Source organism: Perognathus longimembris, chromosome 5, assembly GCF_023159225.1.
Source record: "Perognathus longimembris pacificus isolate PPM17 chromosome 5, ASM2315922v1, whole genome shotgun sequence".
NCBI lineage: Eukaryota > Metazoa > Chordata > Mammalia > Rodentia > Heteromyidae > Perognathus > Perognathus longimembris.
In genome coordinates, this window is record NC_063165.1 from 5,167,984 (window position 1) to 5,190,028 (window position 22,045).

The 22,045-nt window shown below is 57.1% G+C and overlaps 1 protein-coding gene across 5 annotated transcripts in view; it reads right to left on the minus strand.

Moving 5' to 3' along the window:
* The window catches only part of Sim2 (SIM bHLH transcription factor 2), a 41,827-nt gene extending 20,102 nt beyond the window's left edge, over window positions 1-21,725 (minus strand). For all 5 annotated transcript variants that reach the window (XR_007210952.1, XR_007210951.1, XR_007210950.1 and 2 more), the window contains exons 1-5: window positions 20,961-21,725; window positions 14,683-14,765; window positions 11,787-11,876; window positions 4,470-4,576; window positions 1,079-1,167 (exon numbers count right to left, since the gene is read on the minus strand). Coding sequence is in view for 2 of the 5 variants with exons in the window: in XM_048346244.1 (XP_048202201.1) it covers window positions 1,079-1,167; window positions 4,470-4,576; window positions 11,787-11,876; window positions 14,683-14,765; window positions 20,961-21,135 (544 nt within the window). In the remaining 3 variants the exon portion in view is untranslated. The remainder of the gene's footprint in view (window positions 1-1,078; window positions 1,168-4,469; window positions 4,577-11,786; window positions 11,877-14,682; window positions 14,766-20,960) is intronic.
* Window positions 21,726-22,045: the final 320 nt, after the last annotated feature.

A 22,045-nucleotide genomic window follows, 5' to 3' on the forward strand; every position in this document is an offset into this window, starting at 1 on the left:
ATGTTGTCCAAGGCCAGTTCAGACAAAAAAAACAACAAACATCAGTGAGATCCCATCTCATCCAATAAAAACTGGGCATAATGGTCTGCATTGATAATCCCAGTAATATGGGAAGCACCCACCCGTGACACAGCCATCCAAGGCCAGCCTATAAACATGTGAGACCCTACCCCAAAACATACAGATACGTACACACACGTGCATCTGTATATATAGATGAGTATGTATACATACTGCCTGCCTCCTATCTATAAAGCAAAAGTGCAGGCCAAGTGGGAGAGAATCCATCTCAAGCATCAAGGCCCCGAGTTATACCCTAGTACTCCCTAATAGAGAGAGGAGGAGAGGAAGAGGAGAGGAGGAGAGGACGAGGAGGGGGAAGAGGAGGGGGAGGAGGGGGGAGGGGGAGGGGGGGAGGGGGAGGGGGAGGAGGAGGAGGAGGGGGAGGAGAGGGAGGAGGGGGAGGAGGAGGAGGAGGAGGAGGAGGAGGAGGAGGGGAGGAGGAGGAGGAGGAGAGCACGATCTCCTAGGTGATAAACACCGTGAGCAGTCGTACGGTTCAGCAGAGCCCCTGTCTGGCAAGGCCCCTGCTTGATCCCTGGTGCCGCCCCCTGTCCTCATCGGCTCCCTGCTTGATGATACGTAGGAGGCGGGTGACACCTCTGCGGAGGCCCCGATGACCGCACACCCCAGGGGACACTTCCTGGGGACCAAGCACTACCTCGACGAGCACCCTCCCAAGTGCGGGGCCGAGTGCAACAACGTCTCTGTGCAGTGACTGCAGCCTGGATCCCGTCCTGGAGCGAGCACTGTCCAGAGCTGCTCACCCCACCCCACCAGGGGCCCACAGACGCCGCCCCCCCCGCCCCCCGCCGGCTGCTCACCCCACCCCACCAGGGGCCCACAGACGCCCCCCACGCCCCCCGCCGGCTGCTCACCCCACCCCACCAGGGGCCCACAGACGCCCCCCACGCCCCCCGCCGGCTGTTCACCCACCCCTGACCAGGGGGGCGCGGGGCACAGATGCCCCCCTGCCCCCCGCCGGCTGCTCACCCCACCCCACCAGGGGCCCACGTACCTTGTATCCACTGCACGTCAGGCCTGCGTTTCTTTTCGCCAAGACGCACTTCATGCGAAGAAAGAAGGACCTCTCGAGCTCGTACTCTGCAAGCAGGCACGGGTTAGACCAGCAACTGCCCCCGCCTGTCCCCCATCGTCCCCCCAAACACCCCCCCCCGGTCCTGAGGGCAGGTCCAGGGGACACAGGCTCTGACCCAGAGAGCCCTGGCCTGTGACGGGGAGCAGCCATGCCTGGCCGGGTGCGCCTCCCCAGGAACACAGGACTCAGCCCGCAGCACCAACCTAGAAAAGGTCAGCCTGGAGCCAGGCATGGCGGCTCATTCCTATAATCCTAGCTACTTGGGGGGACTGAGATCTGAGGATCTGCCCGCACAGGGCAGAAAGAGACTCTTATCTCCAACTAATCACCAAAACGACAACAGCAGCAACATAAGAAAACAACGTGGAGCTGCGGCTCAAACAGTGGAGTGAAGCTGTGCCTCAGGCCCTGAGTTCAAGACCCAGCACATAACAAAAAGGAAAGAAAGGGGCTGGGGATATAGCCTAGTGGCAAGAGTGCCTGCCTCGGATACACGAGGCCCTAGGTTCGATTCCCCAGCACCACATATACAGAAAACGGCCAGAAGCGGCGCTGTGGCTCAAGTGGCAGAGTGCTAGCCTTGAGCGGAAGAAGCCAGGGACAGTACTCAGGCCCTGAGTCCAAGGCCCACGACTGGCCAAAAAAAAAAAAAAAAAAAAGGAAAGAAAGAAAGGGAGGGAGGGAAAGAGGGAGGGAGGGAGGGAGGAAGGAAGGGAAGGCAGGAGGGAGGGAGGGGGAAGGAGGGAGGGAGGGAGTAAGAAAGGGAAGGAAGGAGGGAAGGTGGGAGGAAGGGAGGAAGGAAGGAGGGAAGGAAGGAAGGAAGGAAGGAAGGAAGGAAGGAAGGAAGGAAGGAAGGAAGGGAAGGGGAGGAAGGGAGGAAGGGAGGGAAGGAGGGAGGGAGGAGAGACGGACTCTACCTGCCACACTCCCACTCTGGAAGCCACAGAGCCGCTTGGTACCAGGCCCACCTGAGCCAGTGCTGGGCTGGTGCCCGGGCCTCCCGGAAGTTCCAGAAGTATCTGACTCCCTCAGGGCGGCAGTGGCCACTTAGCCCTTTCCCTGGCAGAAGCAGCCAGCCACCGCGAGCCTCCTGCGGCCACGCTGTGGCTTGCTCCCAGCCGAGCTCCGGCTTCCTTTCCAGCCCTGACCTCCGGCTTTGGCCCAGCCCGTCCTGCACAGCCCCCCCCAGTCTCTGGGGCACTACCGCACAGCGCGCGGAGTCCTCCAACCGCGGGGGCCGCGTGCTACATTCACAGCGCTTGGTGGGTAAATTAGGGCGTCACAAGGAGGAAGAGAAACAAGCTCACTCGCTGACTGTCTCCGAGGCCTGCCAGCTTTTACCTACAGTGGAGCCCCAGGCATTGGGCTTCCTTCCAACATGGCGGCTTGCCTGAGCCACGCAAGAAGCCTGTGGAAGCTCAGCTCTCAAAGGCCTGGCTTGGAAATTTTGAGGGAGAAACCTACGCCTCCCATATTTATCATGTAACGACCTTCACTTGAGACTCGGGAAATCAGCTCTGCGAATGCGAAGTTAGAGAGGAAATTAAAAAACCCCGCCAGCTCTGATCCTTCCCACGGCTCTGAAATGAGTCGGCATGGGCCCCCACGCTTCCAGACCGTGGTGCTTCTCCTGTTCTAATGCTGTGGCTGAGGCTCGAACCCCCAGACACAGGGGACGGAAAGGTCTCTTGAGGGCCCTGAGTTTTGTCTGCCTTCCTTTTGTGAACAAACTTGAAGACTACGCTGTTGGAAAGGGAAAGGCGCCGGGGAGCAACGCCACTGCCGAGGACGTGAGAAATCACAGCCCAGTCCCCATCTGGTCTCAGGAGCCAAGCCAGCAGCGCTCTCTCCTGGGAAGGAATGCACGCATGGTTATTTCTGGAGCTAGGATTTAGGGGGCACAGGGCTACATCTGCCGGGAGGTCTGGCACCTGAGCAATCTTCTCAGGACAGAGCAACCCTATTCACATCACTCTCCACGTTTCCTCTTTTGCATCTTGTTCCACCGGCAACTTGGGCCAAGTTGGGTTGCACGGCCCAAGGCCACAGGAGAGCATTAGCCGGCATGCCTGCCCGGGGGCTCTCAGGCTGCTGGACAGAGTTGAAAGGGCAGGGCTGCTGGACTAAGTCATGAAACTCCCTACCATTCATGGAGACCGTAATTCAAGGCTTCACTGGTGTGACGTCCAGGGCTTTCCTGAGCTGATTTATGTCATGACACAAAACCTACATCCTGCTGGGCACTGGGGCTCACGCCTGCGATCCTAGGTCCTCAGGAGCCTGTGAGACTCTTCTCTCCAATTAACCACACAAAGCTGCAAGTGGAGCTGTGGCCCAAGTGGTAGAGCACTAGCTTTCAGCACAAAAGCTCAGGGACAGTGCCCAGGCCCTGAGTTCAAGTCCCAAGACACACATGTTTTCTAAATGCATAATATATAAGATTACAAAAGGAATAAGTGGAAAATAGTTACTAATATATTTAAACACACCATGAAATGGGACGAAACATGTTACTTCATTATTGCATTACACAGCAAGAATCGGGAGTGGGTATACTCTCAACGTTTTGAAGTGGCCGAGCACAAAGCATATGGTTAAATATCTGTCACAATAGTCACGTCATGAAACAATGTATCTCTAACATCCGCGGTTAGTGAAGCCAGAGCTGGTAGTCTGCAGTCACCAACGAAGGAAGGAAACCCAGACTCTCACAACCCCACCCCCACGCTCTGCCCTTGGGTGGGGGGGGGAAGCAGGTCAGGCCTGAACCCCCGACTCCGCCTCGGAATTCCACACAGGAAGGAGCACGTGCGTGCGTGGAGACCACTTTGGCCTCGCCACGCTCCACGGTCACTGGTGCAGATCGTCCAACAGCATTGGCTGAAGACAGAGGCGTGAGCTGGGCGTGAAGCCCGAGGCAGAGCGCGGGCCTCGCCTGCACAAGCTCGGGCGCAGACGGGGGGGGGGGGGGGGGGGGGGTTGAGGGGGGAGGGGCAGAGACGGAGAGACAGAGAGAGGGCAGTGGGGAATGGAGGAGAGAAAGAGGGAGGAAGAGGAGCAAGGAGGAGGGAAGGAAGGGAGAGAAAGACAGAGACAGAGAAGGAAAGAAGGGAGAAATCAGAAGGGAGGAGGGAAGGAGTGAGTGAAGGAGGGTATTAGGAAGAAAGGAAGGGAAGAGGAGAGGGAGGGAGGGAGGAGGGAGGGAAGGCGCACATCCCACTTGGTGGGTGCTGCTTGATCCTCGGGTCACGGACAGGCCTGGCCCCGGGGGTGGCCGTCCAGGCGAGGCCTCCTGGGCCGGGAAGTACCTGGAGCAGGTGGGTGGTGGAGCGGCGGGTGGGCGGCCAGGACGGCGGTCATCTCGTCGTGGTCGGAAGGATGGATGTACTCATAGATGCTGTTGCCCGTGAGCTCCACCTGCCGGGGGAGGGGCCAGAGGGTCACCGCGCGTGCAGCGCTGGCGCGGGAGGGGCCGGCCCACCCCACGCCCTCCTGCCCACGACGGAAACCCACGCCACCGCCGCCACGGGACGCTCGGCCCCCGAGAGACGGGCCACCGCCACCCTACGGCTTCTCCTCGGAGCCTCGCTCACCCGGAGCCCAGCCCCCCCCCCCCCCGGCACTCCCAGGCCCTGAGCTGCTTGGCCCAACCTTGGGAAGGCTTGGGACGCTCCGGGCCAGCCCCGTGACACGGCCATGGCTTCCGGAGGACACCGCGGTCACGTGATCGCTCGGTAGGAAACTCCCTCGCGGACCCAATGGGTGACCCACCGGCAGGAACTTCCTGGGTTCTCTCAAACGTAAGCAGTGTGAGAGGGAGGACCTGCTGACGACCTAGGCCCTTTCGCCCACCTCGTGATGGGCAATGACAGAGAACGTTCTAGCAAACCGCTACCAGTACCACCACCAGGCCAGGCCCGTGTGCAGTGGTGGGTGGGTGGGTGAGCCCTCCTCTTAGAGCGAAGGCTGGGGTCACGGACCAAGGACAGTGAGTGCGCCTCTTGTTCAGGGGAGCCCCAGGAGCAGTAATTCCAACAGGATGAAGAAGAAGAACCCCAACGTCCAGTACCGAAAGGGACTCAAGCACCGAGCAGCCGGCGTTGAGTCTAACGAGGTCCTCGGGCCTGCCCGAGGAGGGGGTGACCCCAGGCAGCCGAGGGGGGTCTCGCCCTGGGCCTTTGCTCCAGCCCCCAGCTCTGCCAGGCCCTGGGCAGCAACGTCCCTCCTTCCCCCCACCCACTTTCGCCAATTTGCCGAGATCTGCCAATCCTGTTTCATTCAAAGTGGATGGCGTCTCCTCCGGCTTCGTCCTCCACTCCAGCCAGCCTGAGAGCCCCGTTTCTGCACTGTCCCTGCAAGGCTCCTTCCTGAACGAGGCAGAGACCCGGGGTGCCCTCCCGCCCCCCCCCCGCACCCACCCACCTCCCAAGCCGCCCCCACGGACATCTATCTGCCCCGGGGACAAATGACGCCGCGATTTCACCACTGTTCCGGCCTTTTCTGTACAAGGCGAGCGCTCTGCCACTCTGGAGCCACAGCCCCGCTTCCAGGGTGAGGGGTTAAGTGGGGGTAAGAGTGTCTCGTGGGAACTTTCCTGCCTGGGCTGGCTTCGAACCTTGATCCTCAGATCTCAGCCTTCTGAGTCATTCTTAGAGAGCCTTTAAAAGCTGCACAGAGGAGAGTCCTTTGGGACAGGTCAGCGTCCTTTCTCCTGGGCAGCTGGAGGAGGGGGCAATGGAAGGTTCTGCAGCACAGGGCGTTGGAAGCTGGTAAGTAAGGAGCTGCTTTTCCCTCCCCTCTACTTCCCTCCTCTTCTCGCTCCTTCTTTCCCTCACTTCTTCCCCCCTCCCCCTTTGTCTCCTCTTCTCTTCCTCCTCCACCGCTTCACCTTCTTCTCTCCCTCTCCTATTTCAATGATTTGTTTTAAAAATGGAAAAAAAACCCAACAAACCAAAAACCAGCCTGCCCAAAAACCATAATAGAAACTCTCCTCCCGGTCTATCGTTCCTCCCTTGCCCATGTTTTAGGGGACAATGCTTCTGGTTTGCTTGAAGCTCCTTTCAGAACAAGCAGCACATGGCTGCCGCTTTGGTGGAGAACCTCAGGGGCTGGTGGAGAAAGTCTCATCGCTCATCTCTGCCGACTAGAAAGCAGCTCCACATTTTAATCCGATTTCCTCACAGGTTGGAGGATGGGGAGCGCAAGGACGTGTGTGTGTGTGTATGTGTGTGTGTGTGTGTGTGTGTGTGTGTGTGTGTGTGTATGAAAGGCTTGGTTTTCTGAGCTCTGGCTTCCTCTCTAAACATCCAAGCAACGCTGTTTAAGACGCCCAGCAGCAAGCGATGGGAATGTTTTCATAGAATAAATTTCAGAAGGATACAGCAGTGCTCACCTTAACTCAAAATTAGGCTCGACATCCGATTTCCTGTATTTACACACTTCTTTGTGCTTTTGAATGATGAGAGAAATCGGACTACCGGGCCAACTAGAAAAACATACACACATGTGTATGTAGGGTTGTTGCTACGAAACTCCCGAGGTCTCATACATCAGCCTATTAAAACAAAACTTCAATGTGATATTTAGTATTTGCAAAACTGTACTAACTACAAAATGAATGACCTTTCCACTAAGAGCTTTTTTATGTTATGCTGATAGCTTTTCGGCTGCCAAGAGAGCTGTATCTCACCATTACAGAAAGACAGTCACTGGGCCCTGGGACCGAGCCCCCAACTCTGTTGGGTGGGGGGGTGGGGGGTTGGTGACTGTGGCAAATTAAGCATTTTAGAAGGGGATGGTTGGGTTTCAGAGTTCAAGTTATGTCAACAAACATAATATGCCCTAAAATGCCTTCCTTTTGCTTGATTTCCAAAGGGAAGCGACACCGCTGCTATTTTCATGGCTGTGTTTCTGGCACTGATCTCACTCAAAGATACATTTACCTTTATGTGTCTTGCAAACAGCTATTTTATACATATCTGCACCGTCTTTGAAAATGTACATTAGCACTAGGTACCACAGGCTCAAAGCTAGTAATCCTAGCTGCTCAGGAGGCTGAGATCTGAGATCTTGGTTCAAAGCCAGCATGGGCAGGAAAAATCCATGAGACTCTTATCTCCAATTGATCCCAAAAAGCCAGAAGTGAAACTGTGCTCAAGTGGTAGATCGCTAGCCTTGAGCAAAACTGCCAGGGACAACACCTAGATCCCAAGTTCTAGCCCCAGCAATGACATACAAGAAAGAAAGCAGGGAGGGAAGGAGGGAGGAAAAGTGGGAGGGAGGGAGAGAAAGAAATTTAAACCATAAAGACATCTGTCCAATATAAGTAACAGCGTTCACCTCCAAAGAAAACTAAAGTAATTCACATTCACAGGTAAGAGTATTTCCCCCTCCACTACTCAGGATATATTTAAATGTGTCTACCTGTTTTGCACCTCTGCACAAGCACTAGCTGGAATTTTCAGGCCAGGAGCTATTTCCCAATACTTGGCATCTGGGCTGAGGAGGCAACTTTCATTTTGTGGTTGTTCCTGTCCGTTTGCGGAGCGCAAAGTTTGGCAGCCGTGATCATCTGCTTATTAGTTTAAAAGCGGAATGAACTTGCGGGGCACCGGAGGCTCATACCTGTAATCCTAGCTACTCAAGGGGCTGAGGTTGAGGATTGTAGCCCTAAACCAGCCTAGGCAGGAAAGTCCGTGAGACTTGGGGTGTGTGTGTGTGTGTGTGTGTGTGTGTGTGTGTGTGTGGTGTGTGTGTGTGTCCCTGAGGTTTTTTGCTCCAGGCTAGGGGTCTTCAGCCACTGCTCCATGTGCTTTCTGGTGGTAATTGTAGGTAAGAGGCTCCCGGCCTTTCCTGCCGGGGCTGGCTGTACATCACGATGCCCAGATTCTCAGCCTCCTGAGTATCTAGGGTGACAGGCTTCAGCCGCTGAGCCCTTGCTTCCGCAAGACTCCTGTGTCCAATTAAAGACCAAAAAGCCAGAAGTGGAGGTGAGGCTCAAGTGGCAGAGGGCCAGCTTTGAGCAAAAAAAGCTAAAGGGCAGGGTCACGGCTTCAGGCCTTGAGTTTAAACCGTAGTACTGGTGTGCACGCTCACGTGTGCGCGCATGCACACACACACACACACATACACATACACACAGAACAAAATAAACTCCACCCCTGAGAAGTAGTGGAGATTTCTTATTCCAATACCTGCCCCCCCCAAAAAACAAACAGTTTAACAGGAGGCTTTCTGTGGAGACGGGCTTGTAATGCACATAGGATTATTTTATTCCCTCAAAGAGAGATCACTCAGAGAGCTACTTAGAGGGTTCAGGACAGACGCAGAATGAAACAGAGCAATTTCCTGGCTGGTGAATTTCTTCCCTCTGACTTCTGGCAGGGAGCTGAACTTGACTCAACACGAACCTGCAGGCCCCCCGCCCCCCAGTACCCACAAGGTCACGTGACTAAGGGCAGGTAGAAATTCGTAGAATCCAGAGAAGCATCGGTAAAATTCGAGCTAGTCCTGAATCCTGGTTACCCTTTCAAACCTATTCACAGGGTGACTCTTCATAGTGTGCACATCCTATTTTATTTATGTATTTACTTATTATTTTCAGGCACATTTTTTAACTCTCAATGACTTTTATTATTTACTTTCAAATTTTTATTTATTTATTTATTTGGCCAGTCCTGGGCCTTGTACTCAGGGCCTGAGCACTGTCCTGGCTTCTTTTTGCTCAAGGCTAGCACTCTGCCACTTGAGCCACAGTGCCACTTCTGGCCGTTTTCTATATATGTGGTGCTGGGGAATCGAACCCAGGGTTTCAATGTATACAAGGCAAGCACTTTACCACTAGGCCATATTCCCAGCCCCTTCAGGCACATTTTTAAACACTTTTTTTTTCTCCTTTCAGGGAGGAAAAGCCCCAGCTTTGCGCAAGGCTAGCAGTGAGCTACAATCTCCTACTCTCCAACACTTTGATCTCTGGTGATTTTGTTTAAAAATAAATTAAGCCTATTTTTTTAAAAAAAAAGAATTATTCATATTTGATGTGTTGGTTGGTTGAATGTGTGCTGGTCATGAAATGAATCTGAAAGGCACAGAACATTTTTTTTTAAAAGAACAGTTGGGTATTTGGCATCTGATTCAATTTTTTATTTTACAAGTTAAGTTAAGGAGACAGGAAAAACACACATGGTGATTCTGTCTAGATTGGCTTCTGGGGGCTTAATTGCGAGCAGGAGGCGGAGGCAGGGGAAAAGCGAGTTGCTGCTCATTTAAACAGTTCACCGCTGGACACCCCCAGACAGTCCAGGGGACCTCACAATCCCCTGTTCAGGATTCTTACACCGCCTCGTGGAGGAATCCGAAGAAATCAGTTCCCCTGTGCAATCAGTTTGACTTTCTTTTTCAACGGACACTTCTTCCGGGGACGCAGAGACAAAAAAAAACCAAAGTACTACCAGCTGCAGAACTTTCTGGACAACGGCAGTGCACGGCGCCTGCCGGTGCTACCAAGTTTGCCGTCTGCGTGCCATCGAAAGGAAACGTGATCTTCACTCGCTGCACAGCAGCCCCGTTTTCCTGCTGGGGAGATCTGTCACCTCAACAACAATGGGGTGGGGGATCATAATTACTATGTTCGGGACTTGGTCCCGAGAAAACGGCAGCGAGGTTGGGCGGCAGGCGGGCCCCCAGGCTGAGTCACTTGGGACTGCACGGGGCAGGGCCCGCCCGTCCCCCCCACGCCCAGAAAGAACCCCGCAAGCAACCGGCTTCTCCCCCAGCTGTGGCTGCCCCGCCGGCGGGGTGGCTCCCTAGCGTGTATAAAACTCGTGAAACGGTTTCTTTGATCTGCTCCTCACCGTGACCACGAGAGGGGGATGCAACGGGAATTTGTTTATTATTTAAATTATGGTTCCAGGATACTAAGCCTCCGCCTTGTCAGACGGTGACCAGGGACGGATCCTTTCCATTGGACAGCAGGAGAGCTCACGAGCGTTAACGTTCACCAACAGTGACTTTATCTGTGGTGGAAGGTTTTTGGCTAGTCATCCTGAAAAAACAAGTGGAATGTCTGTGACGCGCTTGTAAATTATCATTTTAAAAAGTAACCTTTTGGGTTTGCCCCTCTATCAGCCTACCTACTCAGAGGCTGATACCTAGAGAGCCGAGGTGCAAAAGCCAGCCCAGGCAGAAAAGTCCATTTCTAAAATAGCAAACAAAAATCAGAACTGGAGGAGAGGCTCAAGTGAGGAAGCACCCGCCGAGCAATCTGAGAAGTCCTGAATTCAAACTCCAGTACCACCAGGGGGGGAAAAAAAGAGTAAATAATTCAAAGTCATTTATCCAGAAGCAACCAGTCTGGGTAAAAACTAAAAGGTCCTAATTAATTCCAAATAGAGCGAAGTAGAAAATCAAGCTATCAATAGCCACAGAAAATAGAGAAATAGTAGATATCATTCTTATCTTTGTTCCATTTCTGCTGCTGGGGATTGAACCCCTGGCCTCCGACCTGCTAAGCGTGTGCTCGACCACTAAGCTACGACTCCCGGGACCCCACAGAAACAGCAGCCAAAGCTCATACTCTCAATGTCGGCTCTCGTTCTACAAACGTAGTCACCCCACGCGTCCTGTGCGGGCAAGGGTGAAGCCTCAGCAAACTCTTCTTTGAAAAGTAAGTTGTAGAGAAAGAAAAGAGGAAGAGAGAAGCAACTTCCCAATGACTCCGGCCCCCGAGTCGCCTGGCGCTGCGTGAGGAAATAGAGCCGCCAAGCCACGTGGACACCTGAAAGGAATCTACCTTGCGTGGGTTTCTACAGTTGGCAATGTTGCTTTTCAACGCACAAGCTCAAGTCACCATGTTTTATTTTGCCTTAAGGATGGGAGGGGTGCTAGGCAGTGTGGATCCCCCTCGGGCCCCTCCAAAACCCACTTTCTTGGGCTTCTCGTCCCTCACGCTGTGTTCTCCGCTGTCAGGAGTCAGACCAAGAGCTCACGACATGAAGGGACAGCCCCTCTTGGTCACATTGAGCTGGCCTGAAGAAACCAGGGCCTTGCAGGTACCAAACGGTAGTAAACTGAGTTTTATGAGTTTCTCTCACAAGCTTATAAAATGCTTTACTTGAAACAACTGCTGAGCTGGAAAAACTCAGGAAAAATGACCCCCAAATGCCACGTGAACCCCCACAAATCCACCCCTTCTTCCCGTCGCCCAAGCACGCACCGCCTCAAGCTCAGGGTCTCCACAACTAGGCCAGCCGCAAGTGTGGGCCGAGTGTGCAAGACCGCTACGCAAACAGACAATCCCGACGACCCGAGAGAGTTCTAGAACGAGCCTGATGCCAGCTCAGACACACTGGCCATTAGCCACAAAGGAGAAAGACACACACGTGCACACACGCACGCACACACGCACGCACACACGCACGCACACACGCTGCACATTCCCCACCCCACCTCCCCTCCGGCGGTGGGGGGGGGGGGACGGATATTGTGAGCAGAGCACACTGCAACTGGGAACTAGATTCAGACACAAACTCAGAGGCTCCAACAGCCAGATGCTGGGGTTGGGCGAGGCCGTCCGTCCGCTAGCACTGGGCTGAAGGTTCTGGGTGTGTACACATCAGACGATCCTTACCTGGGACAAGCCCAAGTGCACGGACGCCGTCTCCGAGATGTACATGATTTTGCCATCCGACGCCACCACGAAAACAAACCCGTCCAATGTCTGTGGAAAGAAAACAGGGTCCGCGTGAGAGAGGGGCGAGGAGGCCCTGGGTCAGCCCTGGAGGTCTGTGCGCATGTGTGTACAAACAGCTGTGTATACATATTTGCACGTGTGCCTATGTGTGTATATATATATACACGTGTCTGTGCCTATATGCATATGTATGTATATATGCACAGGTCTATACACATAAACACATCCAGATACATATCCACACACACACACACACACATGCACACACACACATACACGTGTTAACATACAATAAAAAAAAAAAAGGAGCCCAGGGCCAGGCGAGCTCAGGCAACCTTACACACTCGAGGTTCATTTCCCAAGCCAGGCTCTCAAACGCTTTTAAAGCACTTTAAAAAACAGCCTCGCATCCACAGCACAAAACCATGCCAAACACTGGAGAGCTCCTCTCGTGCTCGCCATTGAGTGCAGGAGCTTTATAGTTTGGGCTTACGTGAGCACTCAGTACAAATCCGGAGTTCTATGGTTCTTAGGGGAACATCTGCCCCTATATAAACCATTTAACATCATAATTGGCAATCATTTGCACCACGAGGAGGTCGCTTTATGCGCCACAATTTCCCAGTTACCCCCAAGTGCCATTTGAATAATAAATTCCGACCACTCCCTAGAAAATAAAACAAAATAGTCGGAGACTTCCCCAGACTTATGACTGCAACGTTAACTGCTTTGTATGAGATCAAATAACCTTGCCTGAATTCAAGGAGAAAGGGCAGCGATTTGGGGAAAACTAAAGAATACTTCAATGAAATTTGGATTAAAAAAAAAGTTGTTGTTGTTGTTTTTTGCCTCAAGCTGTCGGATCCTCTCAAAAAGAATGTGGACATTACAGAGAGGAGGTCCAGATAAACCAAAAGAAATGATTATAATTATGTGTCAAGGATAAAAACACTACATATTTTTGAACTGTGTTTTATTTACTCATTCATATTTTAGACTCCATACCAAAGAAAGGCAATTAAAAAAAAAAACCTGTACAAGCCACAGTTTTGTACCTATAAAAAGATTCCGAATTCACTTCTGGCCACAAATTCTATTTTTACAGCATGTAATCAAAACCAGATCACCTTCACGTTTCCTTAACCCCCCTTTGAAAGAGGGGGCTCCAGAACGCAGTAGAAGATATTCTTACATACTGCTGTCCAAATACATTTGCTAATTTTTTCCCCATATTTTTAACCTTTGCTTTTGCTGAGCTTGAAAGCAGCATTCTGGTTGTAAGCCTTCCTGCAAGGTTCCTCACCTACAAAGTATTTTCCCAGAAAAATACCAGAAATACCAACTACAAGGCGATTTTACTAAATATGAATTACACAAACATCTCAGAAACACAAACTACAAGGCGCCTTTATTAAATATAACTTATAGAAACATCTCAGAAATACCCACCATAAAGCAATGTTCAAAAGCCTACGTCCGTTGACACATTTTGTGTCAAAACCATAAAATGGATGCATGAGACGAAACTGATCTCTCCCAGTATCCAGGAACGTGAGTGACGTGGAAAAAATGGCCATAATTAAATCCTAAAGGCTGCTGCTGGCAGTAGCTAAAATAATAATAATAATAAAGTTCTTAATGGAAAAAACGGAGCACGCCCTCGGAGCTTCGAATTACCTAATTCGCTTACACGTATAATAACCGCTAATACAGCCGTCCGCATGCAGCTCCGGAATTCATTAAGTGTCCAGTGGGGACAAGGGGGGGTGGGGGGGTGTTGACTTTGCCCGCCAGGTTTTCACTGAAGTTCCTGGCACTTTGTAGCCCCTGATATTAGTGTCATGTACAATCTGGGGGACTCTGAAAGAGTCCAGAGGTGGGAGCGAGCACCTGCTTGGAGAGCCAGCAGCAGCCCCGGGCACGGAGCCCTGGTCACCGCGGGCCCTGGCAAGCGCGCGCCTTTACAAAAACAAGTCACACCTAGACATGTGGGACCAATGTATTGGGGGGAAAAGTCTGCTTGGTTTCTGTTCACCCCAAACACACGGCGTGGGGCTGATTCACAGAGCACGGTCATGAAGTCTGCAGCCAACTTTTCTCCCCTTGCTTTTTTTGTTTTTTCTTTTTAAAGAAAGCACAAAATAGAGGTGGGGGCAGGGATCGCTCTCTCTAGTTGGCATTTGCTGCTGTCATTGCCAGTTAGCAGGGGTCAGGAAGTGGCCAGCGGTGCCCAGTTAGTTCCCTCCTTGACATCCATGCCCAACGCCGCCACGGCTGGCTCTGGCTCGCAGGAACCCGGGAGAGCTGCAAGTGCCAAGTTCCGCCCTCCAGCTGTAAATGCCCCGGCTCCACAGCCAGCAACCCTCCCTGAGACGCATCTTGCTTCTTCCACTACAACGGAGTTATGAGAAACCGAATGTCCCGCGGGTGTGTGATAAAGTGAGGTGACCATGTTTTGCAAAGAAACTCAAGTGCTGGGGGCTCACACCGTAATCTTAACTACCCAGGAGGCTGAGCTCTGAGGATCTCGGTTCAAAGCCAGCCTGGGCTGAAGAGCCCCTGAGACTGTTATCTCCAGTTAACTAACTCCAAAAAGCTGGAAGTGCACACGCGCGCACACACACACACGCACACACACACACGCGTGTGCATGCACGCACACACACACCTCAACAAATCCGGTCATTATCCTATCACTGGCGCTGTCCCTCTGCGGATGCTCACGCTGGCCACGGCTGAGCGTGGACTTCATGCTTTCTAAGTTCTGGAACAGCCAGGAGTTAAGATTCCCCAAAGACTTAATCCCCCCCCCGCCCCACCCCCTTGGCTCTACCTGCAGCAAGTGCGACCCCAGCTCCTTGGCCACGCCGTCCAGGGGCCCCATTCGGCTTGGCTGTCCCCAGGCATCTCCCAGACCTGGAGGAGGAAACAGATCAGGCGCAGTCAGCCGCAGCGCCCAGCCAGGGGCCGAGGACCCGGCAGCCACCGCGTGGGACCTCCGCACCACGCGGGACAGGACGGATCACGGCGCCGGAGCCGCCCAGCCGCCATCGGCACCCTTTGGTGGCCGGAGGAGAACTTTCTGGAGAACCCTGGCCCTCCAGGGTACCCAGGCCCTCCCGTGGGGTGGACCATGTGCTCCCGGCGCTGATTGGAAATGCCACCAAGTAATCTAATTTGCTTCGACACTGCCCATCCTACAGGCCAGTGGAGGGTGTGGATGTGACCCCCGACCCCCCCCCACCTTCTCTCTCCTGTCCCCCCTTCTCTCTTTCCCAGGACGGCTCCCCAGGAGCAGCTCTGTCCCCTCTTCCCACCCCAGAGCTCCTGCCCAGCTGGGGGCACGGAGAGCGCGAGCAGCTTCCTGACCGGCAGGCGGCTTGTGTAGACACTTCTAGAAACTGCTGGGGAACTTTCTATCCGTGCTGCTGGATGGTGGACGCCTGGGGCCTGCCCCGCTCCCCCCGCCCCCCCAAAGCAGCTAATGTCCACGCATCTGTTCTCCCCAAAACTACGCCACTGGTCATAATTCTTGACCCCTTTTGCTTCTACCGAGTGACAGAGGGGGGCTCTCTGACCCCAGAAAATCATTCCGAGGCATCGCCACCCTGACCCCAGCACCCCGTGAGACACCTTCAGACTCCGTTCCAGCCAGATGGCGGAGTCTGCCTTTATTCCGTTTCCAGCGGCTGGGGAACACGAAGCCTGAGAGCAGGCTTATAAAGGGGGCGAATGGGCCAAGGGGCCCAGGCCGCTCTTCCCGCCTCCAGGCCGCACAGAGGGGGACAGGCAGAGCCCCAAGACCCAGCAGGCTAGGGAGAGTTTCACCTAGGAAGGGATCTCTGTTGTTGGACTCTTCCAAAAGAAAAGCTCGCGGAAGGTGGGAGATTTGGGGCGCGCTGGGGCTGGCAGCCTAGCACGGTGGGGCTGCCAACTCCTGCGTGGGCCAGGTCTGCACTCAGCCCATTAAAAAAAAAAAGTCTACTCTGGGCTGAACACGGAGACAGAGTAAAGCAAAGGTTGTAGCGAAAATAATCGAAACTAATCGTCCTGATGCTGCAAAGGCGCGCCTGGCCTGTGACCCCCCCCCTCGTTGAGACCCCCAGAGGGATTTATTCAACTAAAAGGGGGAGCTGAGAGGGAGGAAGCCCGGGCTAAGGCTCCCCAGCGGTGGGGGGGGAAGGGCTGGGGAGCTGCTGGGGACCCCAAGCTAGCCCTGTGGTTGGACTCCCTGCCTCAAGAGCACAAGCGGGGGACCCCAGGCTTCTGAAAGCCTGGAACTGTCAAGGTTGTATAATGATAAAACACGGGGAGAAATGGGGAGGGGGGCGGGTGGGGGAGGCAGGCCAGGGGGCCACACACCTACTTCCCTCTCGCCTCCCAGGCTTTGGGGGTGATTTGAGGCCCCCAGATCTGTGCCTGCTCCACGCTGGGCCACTCACTGGTCTAGTCAGTCAACGAACAGCCCTTGAGCAGTGGTGACCCTGAGTTGGGCTCCGGACCCATTTCCCACCACAGACCCAGCCATGGGACCCCTGAAATACAGTGGGCTCCAGAGACGGGGGAGATGGTGTTCTCTCCGCCGCTCCCTGCTCCCTCCGCTCCGATGTGAGCACTAGGGAGGGTGGGATTCAGGGTTACCATCGTGACTTGATGATTTTGGTGCAAGTGCCAAGATAGGCACATTCTCTCCCAGGTCCCAGAGGACGCCCCCCACCACAGGGAGGGGCCCACCACAAAAAGTATAGAACCCTTCCCAACAGAGGGGTCTTCCCCGGCTCCCCTTCCCTGCGGTGACTTGAACTTAGGGCACAAGGTACTATCGAGCGTTTTGCTCAAGTGGAGGACCACATCTCCAGCCAGGGCTCCCCAATCTTTACGTCCAGGCTCTAAAGTGGATCGTGGCTGCTCACAGTGTATCTGGGGGGGGGGCACTGCCATTGCCCCAGATCTCCAGCTCCAACTCCTCCTCCAGTTGTCACCCACTAGGGGGATGGGGTTGGGGGGGAGTGTAACCTCTTGCCTGTTGTGGTTAACGGTGGGCGCAAGGTTGCAAACCCTTGCAAAGTACTCCCAAGTGAAGAGGGTGTGGACAGAAGAGGGGGGACAGGGCCTCCGTCCAAATGCGCCCCGGGCCTCTGAGCGGCTGCCCACCTAGGTCTCATCGACAGGGCTGCAGAATCCCGGGTAAGCGAGCTAGGGGAGGGCTCCCTCCTCTCCCAACACCGGGGGCCCCCCTGTCAATGATCAGGATTTGGGGGCTCCCCCAGACCACACCAGTGCATCTCAGACCTTAGACCCTTTCTGTTCTCTGCCAAGCCCCTCAAAAAGCATCCAGGTTTAACCAACGGGCCAAGAGACAGAAGAGTGCACCCAGATACGTAAAGAGGCGACTGGGCCAGGGAGGGAGAGGAGGCAGGACACGCGGGTGTCTACACCACCCCTCAAGGTCCCTGGGGTGCCTGGAGGCCCTCATCGCCCCCCAGGGCCGAGGGTGGGCTTCGGGGCTGAGCTTTGCCTTCCAGAGCCCACCCCACAACTTGGCAGCTCCGAAGGAGAGCGGGAGCGAGCAAGGAGGGAAGAACACTGATCTACAAACGTCAGCTTTCGTTCCAGAAAACCGGGTTTGGGACTGCCTAGAGAAACCAACGCCCCGGTTCTAGAGATTCCTCTGGGGTGCTGGGCTCCGGTCACCCCCAAATCATCCCAGGCAGGTCTTCAGCCAAGGAAGGGTCCCGGGGGATCTAGCTCCTTCCACCGCACCCAGGCACGGGCTATGGAAGGGGTGCGGTACCTGAGGGTAAACCCAAAGGAATTCGGCTACCGGAGCACTTCAGAGGTTGCGTTTCTCCCTTTGTGTGTGCCCGTGTGTGCGTGCGTGCGTGCACCTCTGTGTGTGTGCACATCTGGAAGGGAGAGAGAAATTTTCTGTTTTTTTTTTTCTAAAGTGAATGCTGGGGTGGTGCCCCCCCCCCGCACCCCACCTGTCCACCGGTGCAGGGCCTTTCAGGTCTGGGAAAGGGGGAGAGAAAGAGGACCCGCGCCGGCCTCCGTTTCCAGCTCCGTTCCGAAGCTGGGACCTCCGGATGGTTGCAGGGATGGGAGATGGGAACGGCTGGCCGGGGTGTTCAGGAGGTTGTCTTAGGGGTGTCCTGGGGGGGTTCAGGAGGTTGGGTGGGGGAGGGTCGCCCCTCTCTGGTGTGGCCGGCAGGCAGTGTCCCGTGTGGAGTTTGTCCGCCCTGGGCCTCTGGTTCCCTCTCAGAGCCTGGGGCCCCGAGTGGGGCTGGGGTTCCCATCCACTGTGCCCTAGCTACGGAGCTGCAGCGGTTCCTGCAGTCTACCCGCTTCCCACCTAGCTCCGTGTTCTGTTTCCTGACCTTGTTGCAAAGCCTGCTTGGCACATTAGCTCTCTTCCTCACTCCAGCGACCTCCGGGTTCTCAGATGGGGATCCCCCTCCCCCCACTTAAAAGCTTCCAGGGCCTCAGCCAACACCGGGAGTTTGCAGCACAGAGTGACTGGAATAGATTCCCACCTTGGTGCACACTAGCACCTACACACAACACACAACGAAGTTGAGTGTGGAAGCCGAAATCCACCCATTTCACAAAGAATGGGGTTTAGCAACACGGGGCAACCGCAGAACCTTCAAACTACCTGGAAGATATGGAGTACGCGTTCATCAAGTCAGAGGACTCCCTCTTGCCCGAGCACCAGACCCTTGAGCTCTGCTTTGGTCCTCGGGCCCTTGAGAACAGCATGGGTTGTTCTGCATTCACCAGGCTGCCCGGTGGACTCTGGGAAAGGCTTGACACCCCCCCCCCCCCACAGTCCTCTAGATTCTTCTTTACCCAAGATCCTGCCTGGGCCGGGTTCACCCCAGCAACTCACCAGGCTCAGAGTCAATCTGGGTTCCCCAAGAACGAGTTAAATCAACTAAGGGGCTCCTTTTGCCCCCGCCTCAGAAATACTCAAGGGGCAAGCAAGTTACTGTGCGACGTGGAGGTGCGTCAAGACGCATCTCCTCTTTGCTCCCGACTCTTCCGTTTACAACTCAGTCTTCCTGCACACTGACGGGGAGGCCCCGCTCCGGGCAAGCAGGCAGATCCCCCAGTGCTGGCGCTGGGGTCCAAGCCGCCCACTTCCCCCGAGTAGGTGGCCATGGGAGCCCGAAGTCTCCCGCTGATCCAGCCGGGCCAATCCATGAGCAGAAGGAGCTGGTCCCTCAGCCGGCACCTCCTGAACAGGGCTCCCCTCCCTTGCAAGCCTGAGCTCACCCCAAGGCTCAGCCGAGGGTGCCGGAGTCCCACGGCCCGCGTGAGAACCCACAGACCCGGTATGAACGTCAGCTCGGGTCACGCTGGACCACACTTCCCAAGTTTTCTTCTCAGCAGCCTTGCCAGGCACTCTTTCCCCCCAAATTAAGAATGGACTACGAGCCCTCTTTTCCTAGACCTCCCTCGGGGTTCATTTCTGGTGCATTTGAAATTCTTGACAACAGATCATTCGCTCCTCGGGTCCTTTATTCTTTTGCGTTCTTAAAAAAGAACAGCACAGGAAAGCGGTAAGATGGGGACCGGGAGGCGGGAGACGCGGCCCGGGCTGGATCCTGCGCCTGGTTTTGTATCACGAGGAAGAAGCACCCAGCCTTGCAGAACAACTACCACCACCAGCAGCACCAGTACCACCTCCAGCACCGGCACCACCACGCTTCCCGGGTGGGAAGGAGCCGCACAACCCGGTAAAACCGAATTCGACTTGAATTTCCACCGGCCACGTAAGCGGGGAGGAATCATCTCCACTTCGCGACCACCAGGGCCCCCAACGCCCGGCGGCCGGGGCACAGCCGAGTCATAAACCCGGGGGCGTGCGCTGGGCCCCGGCCGGGCGGGTTCGGGGCTCCGGAGCCCGGCTGGGGAGGGGAGGGCGCCCTGGCTCCCCGGTGCTCCGGACGATCGCTCCCCGGCCCGGGGCGCCCGGAGAGCCGCGGCCGCTGCCGGCCCCGCCGCGGAGAGGACGGAAAGTGCAGCTTCACCCCGGGAGAGGCGCACGCTCGCGGGCCCGGCGGGCCTGGGCTGGGGCGGGGGGAGCGTGCGGGTCTCCGGGCGAGCGCCCGGCCGCGGCCCGCACTCCCGGGGCCCCCGGGACACCTGTCGCCCTCCCCACCCGCCGACCCCGGAGCGGCTGAAGTCGGCGGCGAGGCCTCCCGGGCCCCGCGGCCTGGAGACCCCGCGGCGCCCGGCGGGTCCCCGCTCGGCCCGTGGCTTCCCGGTAAAGCGTGGGCCCCGCGGGCCAGGCCTCGGCCTCGGATCCGGGAGAGCCCCACCGCGACCCCCGCGCTGGCCGACGATCCCGGGGCGCGCGGGGCCACCCGAGCACTTGTCAACCCTGCCGCGCGCGCACTGCCCTGCTCGGCCCGCCGGCCTCCCCCTCCCCGGGCCCCGGCTCACCCGACCCCGAGCTCCGCCCCGACCTGGGCCTCCGCTCCCCGGGAGGGGAAGCGGCCTGCGGAGCGCAGTCCGCGCGCCCGGCTCCCCGGCCGGCCGTGGCCCCGGGCCCGGGCGCTGGGCTGGATCACCGGGGACACCAGATCCTTCCTCCCCGGGAAGAGAGGGAAGGCCGGAAGAAATGAAGGAAGGGAGCACAAAGGAAGAACGAACGGGAGAGGGAAGGAAGAGGGGAGACGACGAGGAGGAGGAAATAAAGAGGAAACCAACAAGAGTGGATGGAGAGAGAGAGAGAGAGAGAGAGAGAGAGAGAGAGAGAGAGAGAGAGAGAGAGAGAGAGAGAGAAGAAGAAGAAGGGAAAGAGAGACGATGAAGAAGAGATTGGCATAGGAAGGAATAAAAATGAAAAGTGGAAGGAAGAAGAAGAGAGAAGGGAGGGGAGGACAGGAGGGAGGACTGGCCGGGGCTGGCCGGGGCCTGCGTCTGGGACAGTCCTGGGGTGGCTCGTCCTCGGCCCCGGTCCGGGGAATGGGTTCCACCGCCAGGCCCGCCACGGCGCCCCGCGCAGCCCCCGCACGCCGGGCCCCGGGGCTCCCGCCGCCTGCCCGGCCCCGCTGCCCGGGTCCCCCGCGCGCGCGGCCGCCCACCCGCCCACCGCGGCCTCACCTTCGGGGAAGACGGCGCGCATCTTCAGGTAGCTGGTGGTGAGTCGGATGATGGACGCTTTGTCCAGCTGGGAGGTGATGGCCGACGGCAGCGGCAGCAGCTTGGCCAGCTCGTAGAACTCGCCATTTTCCTTCTCCCTCCTGGTTTTGGCCGCATTCTTGGACTTCTCCTTCATCGCGCCTCGGCTCTGGGCATATTAGACCCCGCCGCGCTCCAGCTCCCGGCCCGCGGGGCTCCTCGCCGGGCTGCGTGCGTGCGGGAGCCGGAGCCGGGCGACCCCGGGGTGTCCGCAGGTGCGCGGAGGGGGGGGTCCCCCCGGCCTGGAGCCTCGCTCCCCCCCCACCCCCCGGCCCCCCGCAAGTCCCGAGCCCCGCGCCCGGCAGCCGCGCCGTCTCCGCCGGCCGCTCGGGGCCAGGCTGTCCCGCTCGATCCGAGTGTCCTGCCCGGCCGCCTGGGGCTCTCCCCCTGCCTCGACTTCCCTCCGGGCGCGGGGGCACCGGCCGGGACGCGGCGGGGCGGTTCACTCCTTCGCCACCGCCGCTGCGCCCCGGTGGCCGCGGGGCCTCTCCTGACCCGGGGGCGGCACGGGCGGCGGCCGCGGATCCATGGAGCGGGGGCCGGGCGCAGGAGGGTGGGGGGGGAGGGCGAGGCGGCGGCGGCGAGGACCGGGCCCGGAGCGCCGGGGTCGGGAGCCGCGGAGCCGGTGACCTGCGGCGAGAGGCTCGGCTGCTGCTCCGCGGTCCACGTGCGACCGATCCGCGTTTGTTTATGGCGGACCCGCCTTCGGGCGGAGCGCAGGGCCGCCGGGCTGCGGAGGGGGGTGGGTGGGGGGGCAGGCAGGGGGAGGGGCCGCGGCGGGGGCGGCGAACTCGCCTCCGACCCCGCCGCGGCCCCCCGAGTCCCCGGCGCGCCGCCGCGTCCCAGCCTCCCGGGGACTCCCCGCCGAGCCCCGCGCGCCCCCGGGCCGGGTGAGTGCACGCGGCGCGCCGCGGGGGCCGCGATCGGGGCGCTGGGTGGGGGGGGGGGCGGGGGAGGGAGGGGCCGGGGCCTCCCCGGTGGCTTCAGGACGCGGCCCGGGGGTGGGG